General features: G+C 33.2%; 3 protein-coding genes across 5 annotated transcripts; all 3 read left to right on the plus strand.

Moving 5' to 3' along the window:
• Window positions 1-271: 271 nt before the first annotated feature.
• LOC123720058 lies at window positions 272-6,205 on the plus strand. Its single transcript, XM_045676505.1, has 10 exons — window positions 272-428; window positions 706-851; window positions 1,350-1,501; window positions 2,097-2,179; window positions 2,763-2,980; window positions 3,604-3,771; window positions 4,391-4,540; window positions 4,918-5,090; window positions 5,585-5,662; window positions 6,035-6,205. Exons 1-10 carry the CDS (start codon window positions 389-391, stop codon window positions 6,192-6,194), a joined length of 1,368 nt encoding a protein of 455 aa, XP_045532461.1. The 5' UTR covers window positions 272-388; the 3' UTR covers window positions 6,195-6,205.
• Window positions 6,206-6,769: 564 nt separating this feature from the next.
• On the plus strand, window positions 6,770-13,364 carry LOC123720740. Of its 2 annotated transcripts, none has more exons than XM_045677474.1 (10): window positions 6,770-6,927; window positions 7,326-7,444; window positions 7,820-7,971; window positions 8,842-8,924; window positions 9,739-9,956; window positions 10,876-11,043; window positions 11,309-11,485; window positions 11,667-11,839; window positions 12,253-12,330; window positions 13,205-13,364. In XM_045677474.1, exons 1-10 carry the CDS (start codon window positions 6,885-6,887, stop codon window positions 13,335-13,337), a joined length of 1,344 nt encoding a protein of 447 aa, XP_045533430.1. In that variant the 5' UTR covers window positions 6,770-6,884; the 3' UTR covers window positions 13,338-13,364. The 2 variants fall into 2 exon arrangements, with proteins under 2 accessions (XP_045533430.1, XP_045533431.1); XM_045677475.1 differs by lacking the exon at window positions 6,770-6,927 and adding an exon at window positions 6,992-7,046.
• A 941-nt stretch (window positions 13,365-14,305) lies between these two features.
• Window positions 14,306-21,301, plus strand: LOC123720646. 2 transcript variants are annotated; one of them, XM_045677346.1, is made up of 12 exons: window positions 14,306-14,397; window positions 14,794-14,978; window positions 16,101-16,335; window positions 16,744-16,955; window positions 17,939-18,121; window positions 18,537-18,689; window positions 19,241-19,413; window positions 19,940-20,014; window positions 20,103-20,126; window positions 20,458-20,484; window positions 20,698-20,733; window positions 21,045-21,301. In XM_045677346.1, exons 1-12 carry the CDS (start codon window positions 14,355-14,357, stop codon window positions 21,283-21,285), a joined length of 1,587 nt encoding a protein of 528 aa, XP_045533302.1. In that variant the 5' UTR covers window positions 14,306-14,354; the 3' UTR covers window positions 21,286-21,301. The 2 variants fall into 2 exon arrangements, with proteins under 2 accessions (XP_045533302.1, XP_045533303.1); XM_045677347.1 differs by lacking the exon at window positions 20,698-20,733.
• The last annotated feature ends 447 nt before the right edge of the window (window positions 21,302-21,748 follow it).

A 21,748-nucleotide genomic window follows, 5' to 3' on the forward strand; every position in this document is an offset into this window, starting at 1 on the left:
CCAATACTAAATTGGCTTTGCTATAATCCACTTTTAAATGTGTTTAGGTCTAAAGTAAATAATATTTGAGTTTGCCCAATTATTTTCTAATAACATTAAATATAACTAACATAATTGTTGACAGATAGTAGAGACGAAACTAATTTTTAATTAAGGTACTGCTTTTTATTTATTCGAATTGCCTCGAATTCGATAAATATTGTAAAGATCCCATGGATTCTCTCGTTTTCTCTTCAGTAGGTACATTTAAACTGTAGATTTAATGTAGGTATACGTGATCGGTGAAAACGTTGATTTAGTTAATTCAATTAAGTATTTCAAAAAGCGTGAAATTGTCGTTGACGTAACGGAACTTAATAGTAATTATTCAAAAACATGATTCGATAAAATGTTTATTTTCTTTTGCTTGTTTGTTACGAATATTTTTGGTTAGTATATCTAATTTTTAAATACATAATACATTGATTTGGGCCACTTTTTATAACTAGTATTTTATTTATTTATATTTTCCAAGGCAAGGCCGAGCCGCAAATCTCCACCAGCTACGGTCCTGATATACCACGCTTCATCTACTGAAAAGACATTTACAATACATGCTCGTTAATTATAGGAATTTTTAATTTGTCCTATAGATAATTTGATTATTCAAAATTTTAATCAATTTACCATATTAAACACGAACCTTTTTAAATAAAAGTGTTTCAGTTTCAGAGACATTAAATGTAGCGACAAAAATACCGGATCATGTTGAAAATATATTGAAATCAAACATCACCGATTTGCGGCGGCTTATAAACGGAACTAGGAGGATTATCAATGGGGATGATGTTCGGAATAATAGGCCATACATGGTGCGTAGGTATAACATTTGTTTCTCGCGGACTAGACTTAGGACTTCGGTAATCTTTGACTAGTAGCTACTGTGCCAAAGGTTTTTTTTATATATATATAATTTAATTATTTATCTAAACCTGCATTAGGCTTAGATAAAAATAATTTAGAAAAATTAAACCAATTTAAATAGCTGTGAATATTATGTATGACTACAACGTATCTATACTATACAAGTCCGCATCTAAATAATGTCGTAAGACTTTAATTTTTTTAAAACTACTCACGCACCCACTCCTATACGATCCAAAAAGTCTCTTGACCTCCGAAACGAGAAAGTTCCAGCCTCCTGTGCTTTATTTGATTGATTATAAATGTAATGAAATACATTTGAATACAGCGACAATGATCTTGTGACATTAGCGCTGCGGTATTTAAAGAACAGTATGTGTAATAACACAATAATGAAGGCAGAAGTTCATAATTTTATTTCCTTTAAAGCCTTTCTTTCATTTTAGGTATACCTAAGACTTCCACAAAATAATCCAAGATATAAGGACTACAGGCGATGGTTATGTGGTGGCGTTATTATACATGAAGAGTATATTTTGACTTCTGCTGCTTGTATAGAGGATGCTAAACATTTCTATGTTGTCTCTGGGACTTATAGGTGAGCCAGGCTTTTAGTAATTAGACACGTTCACCGCATTAAAATACTAAAGCATTAAATGGTACATTTGCACGTGCAAAAATTTAAATAACGATCTCTTGACACTTCTTTAAACTAGATTTAGAATACCAACCAATCTACCAACTTAATTTAGAAGGTTGTTATTCTCAGTTTTCGCATACTCTTAGATTCGTACTAGGTCCTTCGTGCGTACTTATTATATTCTTTGGGATCAGAAGCAGTAAATATTTAAAAAAACAAAGCACTTCATCAACCTAGAAAGTTTTATTACTTACAAAATGATTTTTATTTAACTAACTACAACAATGAATTAATAATAGACCAAAAATAATAATTAACACAACTAAAAATGATTATTTCTGAATTGTTTTTGTATGGTACCAATATTTAGACATAGGGATGGTTGCAGAAAAAACATATTGTCATATTTAATATTTAATTCATTTATATTTATAATAACACTAAATATTCGTTTCCGTACCGGCTATTTGAATTAATATCGGTTGAGTATGATGACTTGGCAATCCATATTCAATAAAACAATATAAGTTAAAGCTGTTATTTAATATTGTAGATACAGTGAAGAAGACGATCGTCACAGTAACCCGTGTATAAAGAATGGCGCTAAAAAAGCCATCTGGAAGTGTGTACCGCGAAGTAAGTCAAATATGTTTTCAAAAAAATCGTTATATCTGTGTTAGCGGTAATGATGTTTTGGGGGTCTTCAGTTCCCAGTGCACTTGTAATTTTCGGGGGTTATTAACTTACAAATATAGGAATATTATCCAGAATACACGGAAGGGCTTAATAATTGATTAAACAATATCCGCCCCATCAGTATAAAATCTTATAATAAAAAAATGCATATTCTAATTAAACATTCCAACCCTTACAAAATTATTTAATTTGTAAAGGTTATTTATTTTAACTTATCTTGCAACACTGACTTTTACTAACACCGAAAACGTAAACATCAAAAGGTTTAAGCGGGAAACTGAAAGCGCGGGTTCTATAAATTTAGTATAGATATTGTAGTAACGAAGATTTCGGCCAATGGACTTGTCTTGTGATTTTAAAAAATAACAAAAGATCGCTCGCTATATTTTTTTATATCTGCTCTCTTTGCTTGAACTGTTCAATTTCCAATGCGACATATACCGCCAAATTTATAAATACATTATATTCTTGTATGCGTTATATGGGTGTTAAATGATCTTTGGCTTTCATAAAAAACGTTTAGATTACGTATTCGACGGCCACGAAAATGATAACATCCGATGGATGAATAACGACATCGCAATTGTCAAAGTGGAGGATGATTTTGACTTTGATCGCCGGATACGTGGTTGCGATTTTGTGCCAAAACCGATTTGCTACAATAACATGACCAATAGATTAGAAGAACCAGGAACTGTCGCTTCTATTGCTGGCTGGGGCAGTACTGCTAAGTATAATGATGTGAGTTTCGTTATTAATAATCGTACTAATTGGAATTAAAATAAGTTTCTTAAATTTGTAGCTCAAAGTAATGCAATAAACTTTAAGCAAAATAAACAAACAATAAAACTAGTTAAATGTTTTCACTATGCTCATGTGTTGTTTTTTATAAGAGTTTTTTTGTAATCATAATAAAAAAAACTTTCGGTTTCTTCTATTAACTTTCGTTATTAATGAAAGTTAAATGGTTACATATTAAGTCTTCATTCAAGTATTAAAACAAAATAGATCGTGTATATTTATAAGAATTGTTAAATTATTCAAATACTTTCTTAATACTACATATAGGTTAAGAATTTTAGTCGACTTGTATGAGTTACGTATGTCAAATCCAATACGGGAGTCATACTTAGTTCAAAGTGTTGACTCTGAATGTCACCCATAGAACAGAACTACACTACTATTTGTAAAGTACATACGGTAAAGCTACGAGAGATTAAGACATCCATTTTTTTAAATCTTAATAGGCCAGAAACGTACCCACTAACATTTGTGATTATAAGCTTCCGGAGCTGTCCGTATATACCTGTTTCTTAGGCTCCTTTGCCGCCCTATCATATAAAAATATTACATTCCTATTCTAGTGGGTGAATAAGAGGAGTGGAGTCACACAAGATTTATTAGAAACCAACGTAATAATAATACCTAAATCGAGATGCAAGCATCGCTGGGGGGCACGCTATCACAGTATCATAGACAATTACATGATATGCACTAAGGACACGATACCAGAGCTCAGTGAGGCATGTCAGGTATAACTCTATGGGTTTTATTTCGTAGCCTTAGTAGTTTCTAGGGCCCTAAATTTAACTAGAAACTCTGACTTAATAATAAGCCATTTGATACGTTTACTACTTAATTACTAAAAAGCCTGACCCGCAATGCACTTAGATAAAATGTTTTGGCTAAAAGCTTTTATTGATCGCACAGGTTCTTGTTCTGGTTGTAACTGAAACTTTTTTTTATTAGATTACACATTTATGACTGTAATTAATGAATTCAGTCTATTATAATTTTATCATAGATTTTTTTATTCGCCACGGCATGTCCCGGCTTCACAGGGCTGATCATTTATATTTTGGAAATAAAATATAATACAAACTACATATTTACGTAACTGATTAATGTATCGTTTACCTTTAGACACACACAAATTAGTTTATTTCATTTTTTGTATTATTAGATAATAATTGTTAACTATGTTTTGTGTTTATGTTTGAATAGGTATTCCGTTTGCCCTAAGCAAATAAATAAAGCCTATGTTACATAGTAATTAGGTGATAGTAGTTAATGGTGAAATACTTTTTAAAGGTCATCACACAAAATCTTTCCGCTTTAGAATATTAGTTACAGCTTAAAAAACTCTTACAGGAGAAATACACAGAGTGCACTGACATAATGTATTCAGGTGAATTTGATTCCGGAGACGCAAGACGAGCGAACCCAAACGAGACATTTGTCCATAACGCTATACACGAGTCTGGGAGACGACAGAAGGCAGGCAGTGGTGGTTTCTGTGAAGTAGGTTATTTTGAAAATTTAAACTTAATTTAACTTGATTGACCTAAGAAAGAAGAAATGCCGGTTTCCTTACAATATTGATACCTACGCCATACGAGCACGCTTTATTTTCAGTTATATTTGACTTGTCTTCTTTCGTCTTGTTTACTTCTTCAGGCTTAGTCTTGAGAATTGCTCGCTGATGTAGACGGGAAAACAGTGTGGCAAAGCCAAGACAATACAAGAGAAAACACTCGCAAAACAATAGTAAAGCTCGTAAGCGGCATGAGACAATAATATGTATGAATTTATTAATTGTCAAAATGTTTCCTTCCCATATTCGGCATTCCTATTCCCTCATAATAATGCTGCAGTATTCATTTATCGCACGTTTTTAGAACGATCATGGCGGACCCTTGGTCCATGGTACAGGGCCCAATGCTGTGGTAATAGGCGTGATCTCAGCGTGTCTTGTTAAAGAGAGGACAAATAGATGTCATGGACCATTCCTGTACACCAGTGTCTTTAAGAACCGGATTCTAATCAACTGTGCTATTTATAAGGATGTCAAGTACGTGAAATTATTTTAAGAACAAAAGTTCCAACCATTGTATTCTATCATTTATGTACGTAATAAAAAAATTGCAGTGTCTATGACAATTAAGGTGAACTAATATTTAAAAAAAAGGTACGTACAGCGATATTTTAATATTACGAAATAAATATGACCTATGTTACTAATGGATAATGTGTCATTATTCATTAGTATGAAATAATTTTTGAATACTAGGTTTTGAGATAATTCATAAGAAATATAATTTAAAAAATCATAAGAAATAATATGCATAAATTTAATAATCAATTTCAGGCTTGTTGGCATGCAATTGTTACTTTTTAGTATCTGTGGTGTGCGAAAACACTGTTATTGTAATGGAAAAGATTAAATATAAATAAAAAAACGGTCAACGTAAATTCAAAAATAAATCCCGTCCTTTGACAGGACGAATATGGTCATTTGACAGTGACAGTGATTTGTATTATGCACAATTATTGTTTTATTTTTAGAGGAGACTGTTCTAAGCTCTTCCGGGCCAGTGAGACTCATATTGAAGAGGATATCAGTTGGGTTGATCATCCAGATGGGTATTTTTATTACTTTTTAACTAGCGATGTTATTCAGACATGGAGACGTGTAGGGGTACATTGTTGACTATTACTCTTTTAAGTAACATGGTATACAAAATCTTTTCGAAATTCTTTTTTCAAATTAGAAAAAGATATATGTAGATATAATATACTTGAGTCTATTACCAAAATCTGCTCACATGGCTACTATAATGGATAAAATGGGTCCTAGTTAAGTTAGTTATAGACCCTAAATATTAATAAAAAAAAATTTACTTCTTTTTACTTTATTGTATAGAGATATATCTGTATTATTTGTTTTCTATATGAATAAATAATCGCCATGTATATTAACTACAATACCACAGATATTTTTTTTCTTTTTTTCAGTCCTGCCAGGAACGAAATTGCAAAACTGAGACGCAACAAAGATCATGTTAACGGCACAGAAAAATCCAATCCAACGCCGTTTGATAAAATTATTCAACATGGCGGTGTTATTCTAAGAACTTCAGATAGCAAAGAAAATGTAAAGAATATTACAATATAATTTGACTAAGGTTTTTGAAGTATTATTTTAACTATGCGATCTTTCTCCTCACACTTGTACAACAAGATTAATTTTGGTATAAATTGATTGTTAATTGGTTGACTTATGTATGACTGCTAAAGTGACACAAATGCCTCTTTCCCTACGCTATAGATTAGATAAGATAGATTTAGATAATTTTTAAGATTTGAGATTTAGTTGTAAACGGAAACTAATTTATAGACAAAACATAAGCAAAGCATGCTTTTATTTTGAGTTGGCATATGTTTCCAAAGTCAAAACATGAATACGAGGACTAGTTTAACCAGTCTTAGTATATAATAGACGTTTAGAGTGAACATTGTAACTGTTAATGTCAGGTGTCAATGCCATCCAATTTTTTATTTGGTATTGCGGTAAACCCATAGACAATTATAAAACATTACATGTTGAAAATTCAGAATACTAGCTTTTTTTTAAATACGTTATTGTTAGCCTTTGGTATTTTGAAGTCGGCAAAATATACTCGTACAACGTAGGCTCCTTTTCAAATTTTAATGGCTAAACCTCTAGCCGTATTCTTAAGTAATAAACTATAGAGTGACGGAATTTTAATTATAATTATTTTTGTGAATACTTCGACAGTCAAAGCGTAAAATTGGGAAATAAAAAATTAATATTGTGATTCCCTTCCATATTTTGTAAACAGTTATGAAGTATTATACATATATTTTTTGTATTTTTTTCATATTACGTAAGTTTTTTAAGAAGCTTTCGTCCCTATATTTTATAAGGTCATAACTCTCTATAATAAAGGATATACACGTTTCTGTATGTTCCATTTATTGTGTTCTAACACAAACAAGCAGACAGGTATGCCTAACAACTTCGGCTATCATTCGGACCCAATCGCTTTAGCCACGATGTCGGTACTTTCAATATATATATTCAATATATATATTCAATATATATATATATATATATTGAAATACTATACTTGTTGCATATATATATATAAATGTGCAACAAGTATAGAAATACAAACGATAAGCTTGTGTTGTTTTAATCCGTTACAACTGCATTCCTTTAAGGACAAAAATATTATTTAATTGTTGATTTTCAAGCTATATTTTAACTGTATTTTTTCTTCAGATGTGCAGGCTATAGATGTCGCCACTCACCTTCCACCGGAAGTGAGCAAGTTACTAAATCTATCCGAAACTAGAAGAATTATAAATGGCGAAGAAGTAACAGATGGAAGACCCTACATGGTATGTATTATTCTCGCCAAGTAAATAAAACAATAATAAAATTCGAGTTGAGCTAGTTGGGCTAGTTTACGTCCTGAAATTATTATCATAAATTCATAACGATTTTTTAATGTACAAGTACTATGCAAAACGAATGTTATTCAACAAACAATTCTGCTATTAATATTGTTGTATTTGATATTTTGTATATTATGTCATTAAATAAGTCTGAAATTTAATTATTACTATACGATTTCTTCATTTTTTTTGGATAAAATACAATTATAAAACTATCCCGAGCTGCGCTTAAACTGCAAATTATGCCGAAATTTTGAAATTCAAATTAGGAATATGCGTGCATAAAGCCTCTTTAATTTCATAATTTCACATTATTAGGTGTATTTGAAACTGCCTAGAACCAATCAGAAAAAGCCAAATTACAGAACATGGTTGTGTGGTGGAGTTATTGTACACGAGGAGTACATTCTCACTTCTGCTGCTTGCATCGAGGATGCTGAACATTTTTACATCGTTTCTGGGACATATAAGTAAGACATGGCCAAAATATTAAAATACAAATAGAATATTATTGAAAAAAAACACAATTTGGATATATTTAATATATTATATGATTTATGTCGCTATAGTTCAGCTGTTTTATGTTGTTCAATTAGTATTTCTGCGTAGTTTCTTAGATTTTTTTTAAAGTAATAATAAAAATGCAGAATACGAAATTCCCGTATCACCTCGACGTCCGTTGTTCCACACTTGAGCGTTTCTTAAGGTAGTATTTGCCACGTACCACCTCTATGTCGAATTAGCTGCACACGAAGTATTTTAGAATCAATTTGACTTAGAATCCTTCAAGAAAAGTGCGTACTAATTCTCAAAATGGCGGCAACGCGCGAGTCTGACATTGAGAGTTTCCATGTATCACTTAACATAATTTGGTCCTCCTGGCCGTTTGTCCCCATTTCTATAAAAAAACTTTATTCATGACATAAATATGGTTATGCTAACGCTACTCCCCTACTATATACAATAAATAAAAATATGTATAATCATGATAAACAATGCATTAAATTGTGTAAGATTTGGAAATCCTTTTAAGTAAAAAATACCTGTGGAAGAGTTGCCAGCTCTTACATAACAAGTTTTTATTTTATTTTCTGCGTATTATATATATAGTAAGTATTTGAGAGTATTGGCTGATGTTTTGATTCTTATTACTTCTTCTTCTTATTCTGATTGAATTGTTATTAGCGTGCGCTGTGTTTGTGTTAGTTTCTGGAACCTATATTATTACATATATTCATTTATTTATCGGTTCCTAGACTAATAATATGTATTGTTCCATTACCATATATGCTACTAGCGGCATATAAATGATAGTTAATCCGATAGTTTTGTACATCTAGATATTCTGATGAAGACGATCGTTACAACAATCCGTGTATCAAAAATGGCGCGAAGAAGGCAATTTGGAAGTGTGTTCCCAAAAGTATGTGCTTCCATTTCTTTAACAAACGATTAGAACGAGATGGCAACTTATATTTTCTTGATGATATTGCAAGCAAAAATGTGTTGGATTTGTGGAGGATTGATGGTGAACGGTTCCTTTATCATAAAGGGAGGATCCTCGACCAGTCTTATCACTGACCCGAAGGCCTGACTGTCTAAGTCGAGAAGTTGTATATACTTAGCGGTCGGAATAACTTTGTAGGTTCAGGGTATGACGTTGTTGGAATGATTTATAGACAATGATTGTAGGTGTCGCTACAGATTCATAGCCATGTTTTCATTAAATATGGTAATATTTTTTTCCATGACAATACAAATTGGTATGCCCTTTCGTATAAAATGTTATCTTGTAATTTGTTTAATGTATGTTTTTAAATCAGTATTAGAAAATTCTGTTAGTGTGCAGGTTAGATTACTCGCGATGTTTTCGAGCTTCGATACACATAAATAAATGTAAACTCATGTTCTGTTTCCTACATGGCTCGGTGGTATTCGTAGTAGTAGTAGTAGAACCAATTCGACTTAGGGTTCAAGAAAAGAGCGTACCAATTCTTAAAAGGCCGGCAACGCATTTGCGAGCTCTCTGGCATTGAGAGTGTCCATGGGCGGCAGTATCACTTAACATCAGGCCAGCCTCCTGCCCGCTTGCCATGTGTTCTATAAAAAAAAAGTTGCCGCACATGACAAATGTGATTAGATTTCTGGGTAAATAATATTGGCTTTACCGCACTAATGTTCCTTATCGCATTGGAGAGGTTCCAAACCTTACACCCGTTTATAAATAATTATTCTAGATTATATATTCGATGGTCACGAAAACGATAACATCAGATGGATGAACAATGACATAGCTGTGGTCAAAATAGAAGATGGATTTGACTTCAACAGACGTATAAGAGGTTGCGATTTTGTGCCGAAACCCATTTGTTATAATAACCAAAGTCAAACGCTCGAAAATCCCGGCACTGTTGTCACTATTGCCGGTTGGGGTACAACATCTAGATATAATGAGGTAACACGTACATAAATTTTTTATATCTTATAATTTACAAAAAACAAGGTATAATGGCTTCAGCGTGCGACTCTCATCTCTGAGGTCGTTCGAGCCCCGGTCACGTACTGCCTATGTGTACATTTAACACTCGCTTAGGTTGAGAAATCGATGACATGACAGAAGGCTGATCAACTGCTTGTCTATGACATACAAATTATCCGACCCATTTAGTCTTAACATAGTCACGATTCCATTTGACGAATCGTAACAATTATTTATATAGTGGGTAGATTTTTCTGTATTGCCTCTTAGTTTTGTCTTTCGTTTAACATTTTCAACCCCTCGTTATGTACAGCTTTTATTTACAAAATTAATATTTTGCTTCTTAAAATAACAATATAGATACAACTCAGACAAAAGTTTTGTATCTGTTACTGGACTATAAAAATAGAAAATGTAAAAAAAACTTGGGTCCACCGTGTGTCACCACTTTTCCTCTTATAGAAAGATTTATAATATATGGTACAGGCCATAAAAATATAACTTGTAAAAAACCTAGTCTCGCGAGACAGAGATCCATGTAATGCCAAGTCGGTTAATTTATTGGGGGGCTGTTTCTTAAGTTTTTAGCTAACCTAACAACATCTTCATATAAATATTTTGTGTTTTTTTTTAAGTAGATTGTTTTGGCCATCGCATGGAAACACTATGTATTTATCGTGTTATATTAAATTTGATTGTTTAGTTAGTAGTCACAATGATGTTATAGGGGGTCGCCAATTGCCAGAATTGGTTCGAGAAAAGGAATTCGCTGTGCCGATTTTTTGCTGGACTTGGCGGGCGCACTGTCGTGCGTCCAGATTCAGCACGGGCTTCGTTTTCAATAACATTGTCCAAAAAATGTAGAAAAGAGAATGTTTCTCTATGTATTTTTCAGTGGGTTAGTCGTAGAAAGGAGAATCAACAGAACCTGCTAGAAGCTCACGTGGAGATAATTCCTAAGAATCGATGCAAGCGGCGCTGGGGGGCGCGCTATCACAACATCATAGACAACTATATGATATGTACTAAGGATATCGGACAGACAATGTCGGAGATTTGTAATGTATGAAAAAGGGTTTCCTATTAATCTATAATTAAAAAATAAAATGTATTCATATAAGTATCTTAGCGCGAATGTCAAGTTGCGTCGATACACTGCATCTCACAATAGCGACAGCCATAGCGATTCCTACTTTAATGCTGGGTTTTAGTGCAATACCAAAATTCCAAGTCATTATTCCAATCAGCAGGGAAGTGGCATTAAAAACATTAAGATGGCTATCGATATCGTTATTAATTTTATAATGAATATTTGGCTTTATGTACAGGAAAAATACGTAGACTGTCAGGACATACATTACTCGGATGACGAGGATATGAGGCGGGAAATAAAGGTGATGAGGTCAGAGAAGGTACCAACAAACCTGGTGATGCATTCCGCGTATCACAATGACACAAATGGTACACGGAGATACGTCTCCCAGGCTGACGGAGGTTTTTGTGAGGTACAAAAGTATTTATCTGCTGTTTTCCTTATGATACCATTTCACTAAAATCTGTCTTCGAAACAATACAAAAGTAATGTTTAAGTTTTTGTGTTTTTTATATTCCCATCGCCAAACGAATATTTTTATTAAAAAAAATATTATAAAAATTTCATCCATCGGCAAAATGTATATTTTTTAGAACGATCACGGCGGACCACTCATATACGGCGAAGGCGTAAACTCGATGGTAATTGGGGTCATTTCAGCGTGTCTCGTTAAAGAAAGAACCAATAAATGCTACGGGCCATTCCTATACACTAGTGTCTTCAAAAACCGTCAATTTATTTCTTGTGCTATTTACAAAGATGTGGAGTAAGTATTTTTTTCTATGTGACATAGCCTTTGCAAAAGATGTTTTTATTATTTATAGGGTCGTTACAAAATTAGAGTTTCAGAGAGAATATAACCCGGTGTATCTAGGCTTGATTCCTGAAGCAATGAAATAGGCTACTAAAGTGTCCCAATTTCTGCAGGCTTGTGACAAAATATACAATTTTATTTTACGAATATAGTAATAACTAATTATTATACGGTATTTCTTCTCGAAAAATTTCCGGTCATACAAAATCGACCTTCCACCCTATATGTATTGTGTGTTAAAACACAGTGACGGCACAGCATTTAATTTAACACAAATTGTGTGTCAAGAGAAAGCTAAATTGATAAACTAAAAAATATTTTAACAAATAAAATTCCCACACATTAAACGATGTCTTTAATCCTAGACCAAAATGTCGACGACAATTCCGTTCCGGTGTCACACACGTAGAAAAAGTGTTATCTTGGAAGAATCATCCCGATGGGTAACTGAATTTAAATACTAACACTAGCATATGATTTTCAATACTTGCCTTGCGTTCGAACCCAGGATGTCCACCAATGGATTTCTTTCTATGATCACAAATTGCTCGTACCGTAAAACTATCGTGAGGAAACCAGGATGTTTAATAGTCGCAACTTCCGTTTGCCGTATTACTTTTTTGACAAAAGTGAGTCATACATTATCTTTGGTCATACTTAGCGCTAAGTCTTGAATTTTAATTGACATAAGAAGCCTGACCTTGACTTGAGCAGTGTTGGCCTAGTGGCTTCAGCGTGCGGCTCTCGTCCCTGAGGTCGTAGGTTCGATGCCCGGCTATGCACCAATGGATTTTCTTTCTATGTGCGCATTTGACATTAGCTCAAACGTTGAAGGAAAACATCGTGAGGAAACCGACTTGCCTTAGACCCAAAAAGTCGACGGCGTGCGTCAGGCACAGAAGGCTGATCACGTACTTGCCTATTCGATATACAAATGATCATGAAATAGATACAGAAATCTGAGGCCCAGACCTAAAAAGGTTGTAGCGCCATTGATTTATTAAAGAAGCCTGACCACACAAATGCATAAGTCTTAAATTAATTAATTAACTATTTGTATGGTCAAGAAGTTCGATTGATATTATATCATTTAGATGCGAAAATTTATAAAAAAAATATAGTTATTCAAAACCTATTCAATGACTTTTCATTAATTTATAAAAAAAACGTCACGTAGTCGGTTAGTTTGCGAAAGTGTTAATAACATAATATACTCACAGCTTCATATACTACATTATATATATATATCCTGCGTTAGGATTGAAAAGGGAGCGGCCTTTGTAAAGTTATTGATTTCGCGATGAAATTTTTTCACAGACCAGCAAAGAATGAGCTCCCACCATCAACTCCTGGGACGTCTCTCGACGCAGCAGACGATAGGGTCTTTGCCGGAAGTGGCTTCATCATGAGAGCTGACGATCTTAGACACGCTAATAAAACATTATCTTGAATTATAATAAATATTATTTGTGAATTATTATATTATTTTTATTTATATGACAATAATCAATATTTAATCATAAAGACTAAAAATATTTGTGTCTAAACGTAACTTGTATGATACGGTCGAGTTGTAGAAAATAATTCATTAAACAACTTCATAAACTGCTACATAGTTAAAAAACTTATTATACTGAATTAAAATTTTTTGCACCTTCATCTGCATACTGCACCGAGAACAGAAATAAAGAAAGTTAAGTTTGATAAGAAATTCTTGTAATATAGATTTTCGAGAATAAATATAGAAAAAACATGAAAATAATATTACATATGAGAGAACATATAACAAAAACCAGTGGCGCATTTGCCGGTACAGGTTCATGATCAGGTTTAAAAGGCTGGAGCCCAGGGCGGCTAATTTGGCAACAGTTTATTTCTGGTACCTCATAGAAATCAAAAAGCATTCTGCACGATTGTTTCCTGATGTTTTTCAGAAAGAAGTAGCCCAAACAGTAGAACAAACATTGCCCAACCGCAGAGCAGCTTACACTTTGTAGGAATGAAAAGAGCAATATTACAGAAAATGGATTTCCTTCTTCCCTCTTCCCCCATTTACTGTTAGGGAGGCTGCGAACTGGATGGCTTGTGGATAATTTTGTGATCAAACCCAAAAATTATTTAGGTGCAACGAAATTGTTTGATTCTAAAAATAATCTAGGACATGACAATGGTAGAGACATGGCGGCAAAATTTTTTAAATCCGCTACTACATACAAAAGTAAAGTTTTTCACTTTTTCATAATGCGTTCCCTTCCCTTGTACATATTTTTAGAAAATCATGACCAAACAGAACGAAATATACTACCTATATATAAATATAACATGGTCTTGAAGCGTAAAATGTAAAAATTAAAAATCATTCCCTTGCTTAAGAAATAATCAATTTTGTAATTAAATTTTATTAATTGAGCATGTTATTAAAAATATTAAATAAATATTGCCTTTTGAAATTGGTTTTAGGCTTGAGATGACGACTGTCGTGTTGGCGTTATGTGTTTGTTTTTGTTTTGGTAAGAAACATTTATCATATATTTTAGAAATTTTAAACCTAGCTTTTATTTAGGTATAAGATTAAATCGAAAACTACAAACAAAAAGCCTCTAGGCGTAAATAATTACGTATATTTCATATATTTCATTCATATTTCATAGTTAAATGTTGCTTACATTTATAGCAACATTTAACGATGAAATAGAATTTGACAATCATTTGTAATACGCTAACGTATATATACATTTTATATTATATGTAATATTGGTAAACTTAAGCTGAGTAACGTAATACTTTAATAACAATCGTGATTCCGGTTTTAATATTGAGTTTTCCTTTATGTGTGTTGAATAAAAGTTTTTCTAAATTCACAAAACTAGGTGATATGTGAATATTAAATAGTTAATCAACTATAGGGATAGCTGTATCGAATCCGACGAAGGCAACACAGAAACAAAATGATACAAATACGAAACATTCACAAAATATTACGAAAGACGAAATAGCTGATGAAGGGTGGGAGTTTGAAAACACGACGCTTGTGGACACTAGAAGGATTTTATACAGCAAAAGAGTTGCTATAGGAAAGCGGCCATACATGGTAAGCGTGATAATTTATAATTTTAAGGTAAAGTAAATACTTTTCATCTCGCTGCCATGCAAGGTAATTCCGAATCTTCAGCGTACGATATTTTTATCGGCGCCACTTGTGATACCTGGCGTTGCACGGACAATATTAGTTAATTCTACCATAATTCATAAAAATATTTATTATAAGTGATAAAAGCTATTTAAAATATCACTATTTAATATAATATGACCGACCCACTGTGCAAGGCGATCACTGCAATCCTATTTTTTTTAATACTTGATCCCATGTTGTAATTTGATAATGAACACGATAAATATGTGAAATGACGCAAAATCGAAAGAAGTTTTTAAAATAATATGCGTGTTCCAAATTCCAAATAATTAAAACATTGGAAAAAAGAAAAGTTTTTATGTAGCAGTATTTATGGCCAGACTAGTTATAATAATTAGAGGTACAGATACCGGCAAACTTCTTAAGCATTAAACAAGGGAGTGGGGGAAAGTTTGCGCATCGTACACACACAAACACACTAACGTCAACTGATTTACCAATCACGCGATCGACACGTCACTCTTCCGCCGCCCCTCCTCCCAGTGATACATAAAAATCGCTTTTGCGCAGGCAAGGACATTTGTTCAAGATGTTTGCCGGTACATATATTCCGTCGTTAAATGATGCTATAAATGTAGAAATAGAATTTATTATACGCTAACGTTAACATATACATTTTATTAATGGGTTATCTATATATACATAATATATAATGTAATATTGGTAAACTTAAACCAAGTAACGTAGTACTTAAATAGCAATCGTTATTACTTGTACAGATGTACAAGTAATAAAGTGTGGATTTAAAAAAAAATACAATATTTTTGTCGGGGCGATTGTAAGACATTAAAAGTATTATAGGTATTACAATTATTGTCTATTCAGGAAAATTGGTAATATATATTCGGGATTAAGAAAGAAATCTTTCGTACCTCGAAAAAAAATTTGTTCCGTACAGAATCGAACAAATCACTTCCAGGTTATGATTATATATAATAACCGCAATGGCGGTTCAAATACCCTCAGTACCTCTGTAACCTTCAGAAGTATATTTAGCTATATACTCTTTATAATAAACAGGTATACCTACAACTAACTAAAGAGTCTGCAAAGGCCCACAAATACCGTGGCTGGCTCTGCGGAGGAGTAATCGTCCATCCTCTCTACGTCCTCACTTCTGCAGCTTGTGTGGAAGACGCTGACCACTTCTACATAGTCTCTGGCACGACCAAGTTCGTTGACAGCTTTGACTATAAATCAGATGAGTGTGTTTGTAAACGTCGACGCAGGGTCGTTTGGAAGTGTATACCAAAGAGTAAGTGGACGCTGTGGTACAGAAAAATTGAAAACGTATTTTTAATACTAAATCTGATATTAAAAGCATTTATTAGTTTCACTTAATACAGGAGAAGGAAATAGGTTCAGTAGTCTATGTTTTATTAATGTGTATTAATTACGGTTATACGTAACGTAATCTAATCGTTACGTAAAACCGTAATACACAAACAATCGAAGAAGTGAATTTTTGTTCAGATTTTTCGTTAAGAATGCGTGATTATTGTTATTTCCTTATCCTTTACTCGGTAAAGAACCCTACGTTTGAATATAACATCATTTTTATTCATTTGGTGCAGATATTTCTTAAAAACCAATATCAACAAGTAGACGCTTCAAACAATATTAGATCGTGTTTACATTCAAATATTCAAACCTATCTTTCTAGACTACAAATTTGACTTCCAAGATAGCATTAAATGGTCGGCCAATGACATAGCAATTGTAAAAGTGGATAAGCCGTTCAAACTTGGTGTTTTGGAGACTGGATGTGAATTTGCAACTGACCTGGTGTGCTATAACAACGTCAGCCGGGAGCTGGAGAAAGCTGGAACCAAAGGGTTTATCGCTGGATGGGGGAGTGGGAACCAGTTTAGAGAGGTTTTTATTTGTATTAAACTTATATAGGTTTATATTGCACACAGTTTACACGTGCGAGAACTTACACCGTCATAATTTTGTCCCGGGTTTTTAATGTTGTCTAGACGTGTAAGTGAGACTTCAAAATATATATATACTAACTAGGTAACTTAAAATGTAATCTAAATAATTCTTATTAACTTAATAAGTAGGTTAAACTTTCGCTTTAGCCTGCGTTGTCAGTTGGGTACGGAAAAAATGAGTGATTTCGTATTATTAGCATCGTAGGTTGTTGTCTGCCAAATGTAGCGTGGCCGGCATTTTGAGTGACCTTTTTTATTTAGATACACTGTTTAAAATTGCTTCATTTTCTGGTTACAAAAATAAACAAAAAATTCATCCAAGTATATATAAATATAATATATGGGTGAAATTGTATCATTGTCTTGTATGTTTATTTGCCATTTAATCTTTGTATTACAGTTTTTTATAGACCTTACAACCGTGTAACATACATTTTTATGTGTGTTATCTTTGGCTGAATATATTGTCGTCGGAGGTATTACGTAACTTATATAGATATTATTATTAGCAAAATAGCATTTGTGATATATGTAACATATATGATATATGTTACAAACACAATTTTTGTACGTATGATTAAGTACTACTCAATTCTGTTAACAAATTATTGTATTATATTTACAGTAAATTTTTTAAACGAGCTTTTGTTAAAAATCATTTGTTTAAAGTTTGTCTCTTATGTATTCATCTATCGTAGCCATACCATTGGATAGTCAGGACATATAATACTATGTCTTCAGATGTATTGTTGCAAAGACAAAGGAGCAAAATGCTGCTTATTTTGCTTAACTCTAAATCTGTGAAGACGCGATGGGAATCCTCCGATCTGTCACACATCACAGCCGTGTTCTTTTGTCTTTCATCGCTACACCTTCACTAAGGATAGATAGGTCTAAAGTATCTACTATCAATGAATCCAGGGTGTCTACCGAAGTGAAAGTGTCCATATACCAGAAAATTCAAAGTATCTACAAGATGCTAAAGTTTGCGTGATGGATAACGAACAATGTGCTAAGAAATGGGCGCAGCGTTTCCGGAGTATCATCACACAGTATATGATCTGCACTAAGGATGTCATGAAGCGTCTCAGTGAAATTTGTGATGTAAGAATTTTATAATTTTTTTTTACTCAGAATACACATTTATTACAAATGCGATTAAAACTCTTTGGTTTGTATACATCACAGACATTATCATATATATGTTATATCTGCCCTGAACGTCTCAGCATTGCATTAGAAACAAGTCTTGCCAACCAAGTGAACATTCGCGGTTAAATTTAAAAAAAAAACAATTGTAAACAAATAATTGTATATATCATTTAATCCTTTGAACTGCTTTCTCATAATTTTACTATTGTACTCGTAACTAAAGATTATAATTGTAATTGTAATGACATACTTTTTGCTATGTACGTCCAAAACTATTATCATATTATTGTTCTCATTCTTGAGTATTCTAGACACTGGGTCAATTGGAAGACCGCTACTAAAAACAAATATTTTACACACTTATCAGAAGAAATATGCAAACTGCACCGACGTAGAAGTAAGACGGCAACTGGAGGATAGCAAGGACGAAGAATCTATCCATGTAGACTTGGGGAGACATCTCCGTGATCCTGACGACTACACAGCCAGACGCGCGTATAAACAGGGTGGATTTTGTGAGGTAATACCAATATGTGGTGCTTAGTTAATAATTTATTTATTTATTAACAGCCGCGCCAACAAGGCCATACCTGACTAAAAACAGGAAAAAAAGCACATTGTATAAGCGCTCGATATCATCTATATTGTGTTTCCGTGTAGGCACTCGATTGGCTATCACATTTTAATAATTTTATTTATTACTAAATTAAATTTCAGCTCTGATTTCTTAATTAGCATCATGAGCACACCCCACATACACACCTTCACGTACACACCCTCACTTTTACACCACCGCACAACACAGCCAAATAGGTATTTTTTAGTTAAATGTATTAAATCATTTTTATTGGCTTCTTTTCCTTTTGTAAATGTTTGAACCTTTTTGTACGTAAATATTATGTATTCAATCTTTGGCTATATATTTAGTCTGATTGTTATTATGTATAATTTTTGATAGCTGTACTATTACGAAATAAATAAATCAGAATCTCGTACTATATTTAATCTGTACTAAATTAATAAATTAAATGTAATAAATAAAATCAGTCATACGTTTGTCGGTAATTTCAGAACGATCACGGTGGACCACTGTTAGTAAAATATCAAGGCAAAGATCGAGTGGTAGGCGTGATTTCGGCCTGCAAGATTGACCCCAAGACTCACAACTGCCACGGACCCTTCCTCTACACCAGCGTGTTTAGGAATCGCCAGTTCATCTCGTGTTCTATCAATAAGGATATTGAGTAAGGATAATTAATCACCGTAGATTCTAATGTATTATACGTTAGGTACATTACGTGTCATCCGTTGTCATGTCACGAGTCATCGAGGAATTTCTGTCTAAGGTGGGATGTGTACTTGATTGCCTTCGTTTGCTTAAATAAAAAAAAAATGTTTAATTTGCTTTTAATTTCCCATATTTTCATTTAAGCACTGCATTTCTAATTTACAGAGGTCCAAGTAGAAGAGAACGCGTGGTATAAAATCTCAACATTTATTCATTTATTAACAGCTTATGTATGGCCAAATTTGGACTAATAATATAATAATTAAGTAACTCTTATAAAATTACCAGAATACCTTTTGTTATCCATTCATCTTTAAGAAGTTTTAGAGTACCAGTGCTTGCATATAAAGAAATATCGGGTCCATATGTATGTGTGTGTTGAAACTAAATCAAGAACACAATATACACATATAAAGATATAAGATACAAATAAATATGAATCATACATCATGTATGATCTAAATTGTGTGTATCATTTTCAGAGAGAACTGTAGACGTGTATTCCGAACAGGCATTACGCATGAGGAATTTTCCGTTGACTGGAGTAATGTGGATGAGTACGTTGTTTTATTTCACATATTTTTTACCAATGTGTGCTTCTTAATGTTAACAAAAATTTAACACTCATATAAATCCATTTTTCAGAGACAATGACGATAGAGCAGAAAGGTTTGTATTAATCTAATTAATAAAAATAACCAGTGAAGCTACAGACCCCTAGAGGTCGGCCACAGATTTTTCTTAATAGGCAAGGTTGGCAGCCGTTTGCGTCGTGCATACAATTGTTAGGTCTAAGGCAATAGGCATGCCAATTTCCTTTCAATTTATATTTTCTTATACCGTACGAGCGAGTTCTAAAGTAATTAATATTACACGTACGTAGTTTTTTGCACGTCCTCTTGATTCCCACATAATTTAGTGATCGTTTTAATCCGTAGTCTATATTGTAATTACAAATATTATTCGATATTTTGTTACTTCAATGATTATTCTATTGCAGCAATAATGATAGAGACGATGACGACAGGTTGGTTTTATATTCTTATAATTTTTTACTGTGTTATTAACAATTTATGCTTGTTTTAATGTTTTCGCGTCAATTTTATGGTTCATTAATATCTGTAAACAATACGAAAAGAGATTTAATTCTAGTCGCATTGTGTTTGTATCGTTTTATTAATTTACTTACATGTAATGTGAAATATAAAAGACATATTGTGTAATATTTTTTTTTATTTAGCGACGAAGAAGATAGACTAGCCTTGAGGGAAGAAAGGTGAGCCATAAATGACACTGAACGATATTTTTATAATATGTATGTTAGGCACATAGTTGATAGAAATATGTTAAAAATTCTTATTTACCTTTCGTAAAAGCTGATACTAATATAGCTTATTTCCCATTTTTTCCAATAGTATATTAGAATATGAATATATCATAGGCATAGGGATTTTACTTTAAGATTAATTACTTTACCTCCATAACCTGCCACAGTAGCGTAAACAATCAAGTAAAGAAACAATTTCTATTTAATGAGAAAGGCCAACAAATCTAAATGGTTTTTAAGAAACTAATAATTATTTATAGCGTTTCGAATAAACCAAAGCTGGTTAAAGCTGATTCAGAGGACTCCACTGATTCTGACGAAGAACCGATGACTACTCAAAAACCCGAGAAAAAAGAGGCAGTGAAAGACAAAAAACGAAGTAAATCGAAGAAGAGGAAAAACAAGAAGCGGTCAGGTAAAACGAAGAGGGAAGAAAGGAAAGTGGTTAAAGTGTCTTACGAGTCCAGTCGTGATGAGAATGTAAATGAACCTGATGAATAAAAAGCTGTTCCTTTGACGAATTTTTTTAATACCTGTACTTTAACGTGTACCGTAGTGAGTGTTCTGAAGAATTGTTTGGGGTGATCCCTCCTGCCTCGTTTCAGCACGGTACAAGCCGTATTCATTCTAAATTTCACCAACATCACCTTGATGGCTGAAAATCTTACATAGTCCGTTTCACAAGGCATTTTCTTTAGCGAACTAGCGAACTGTGGAATCGAAACCCGGTGGGGGTCCTTCTCTGAGATAGGACCTCCAACTGTTAAAAAATCGAGCGTACTCCTCTCTCAAAGGCCAGCAACGCTACCACTAAAAATGGGTGTCTATGGCCTGCGATGACTGCCCTTTTTGGGTGTCCCGCAGGCTCGTTTGCCCCCCTATTATATAAAAAAACCTGTCGACTGATGATATCTTGAATTTATCTTGTAGGTAAATTCAAAGTTTTATTTCCTAGATATACCTA

This window comes from Pieris brassicae, chromosome 2 (genome assembly GCF_905147105.1).
Source record: "Pieris brassicae chromosome 2, ilPieBrab1.1, whole genome shotgun sequence".
In the NCBI taxonomy this organism is placed as follows: domain Eukaryota; kingdom Metazoa; phylum Arthropoda; class Insecta; order Lepidoptera; family Pieridae; genus Pieris; species Pieris brassicae.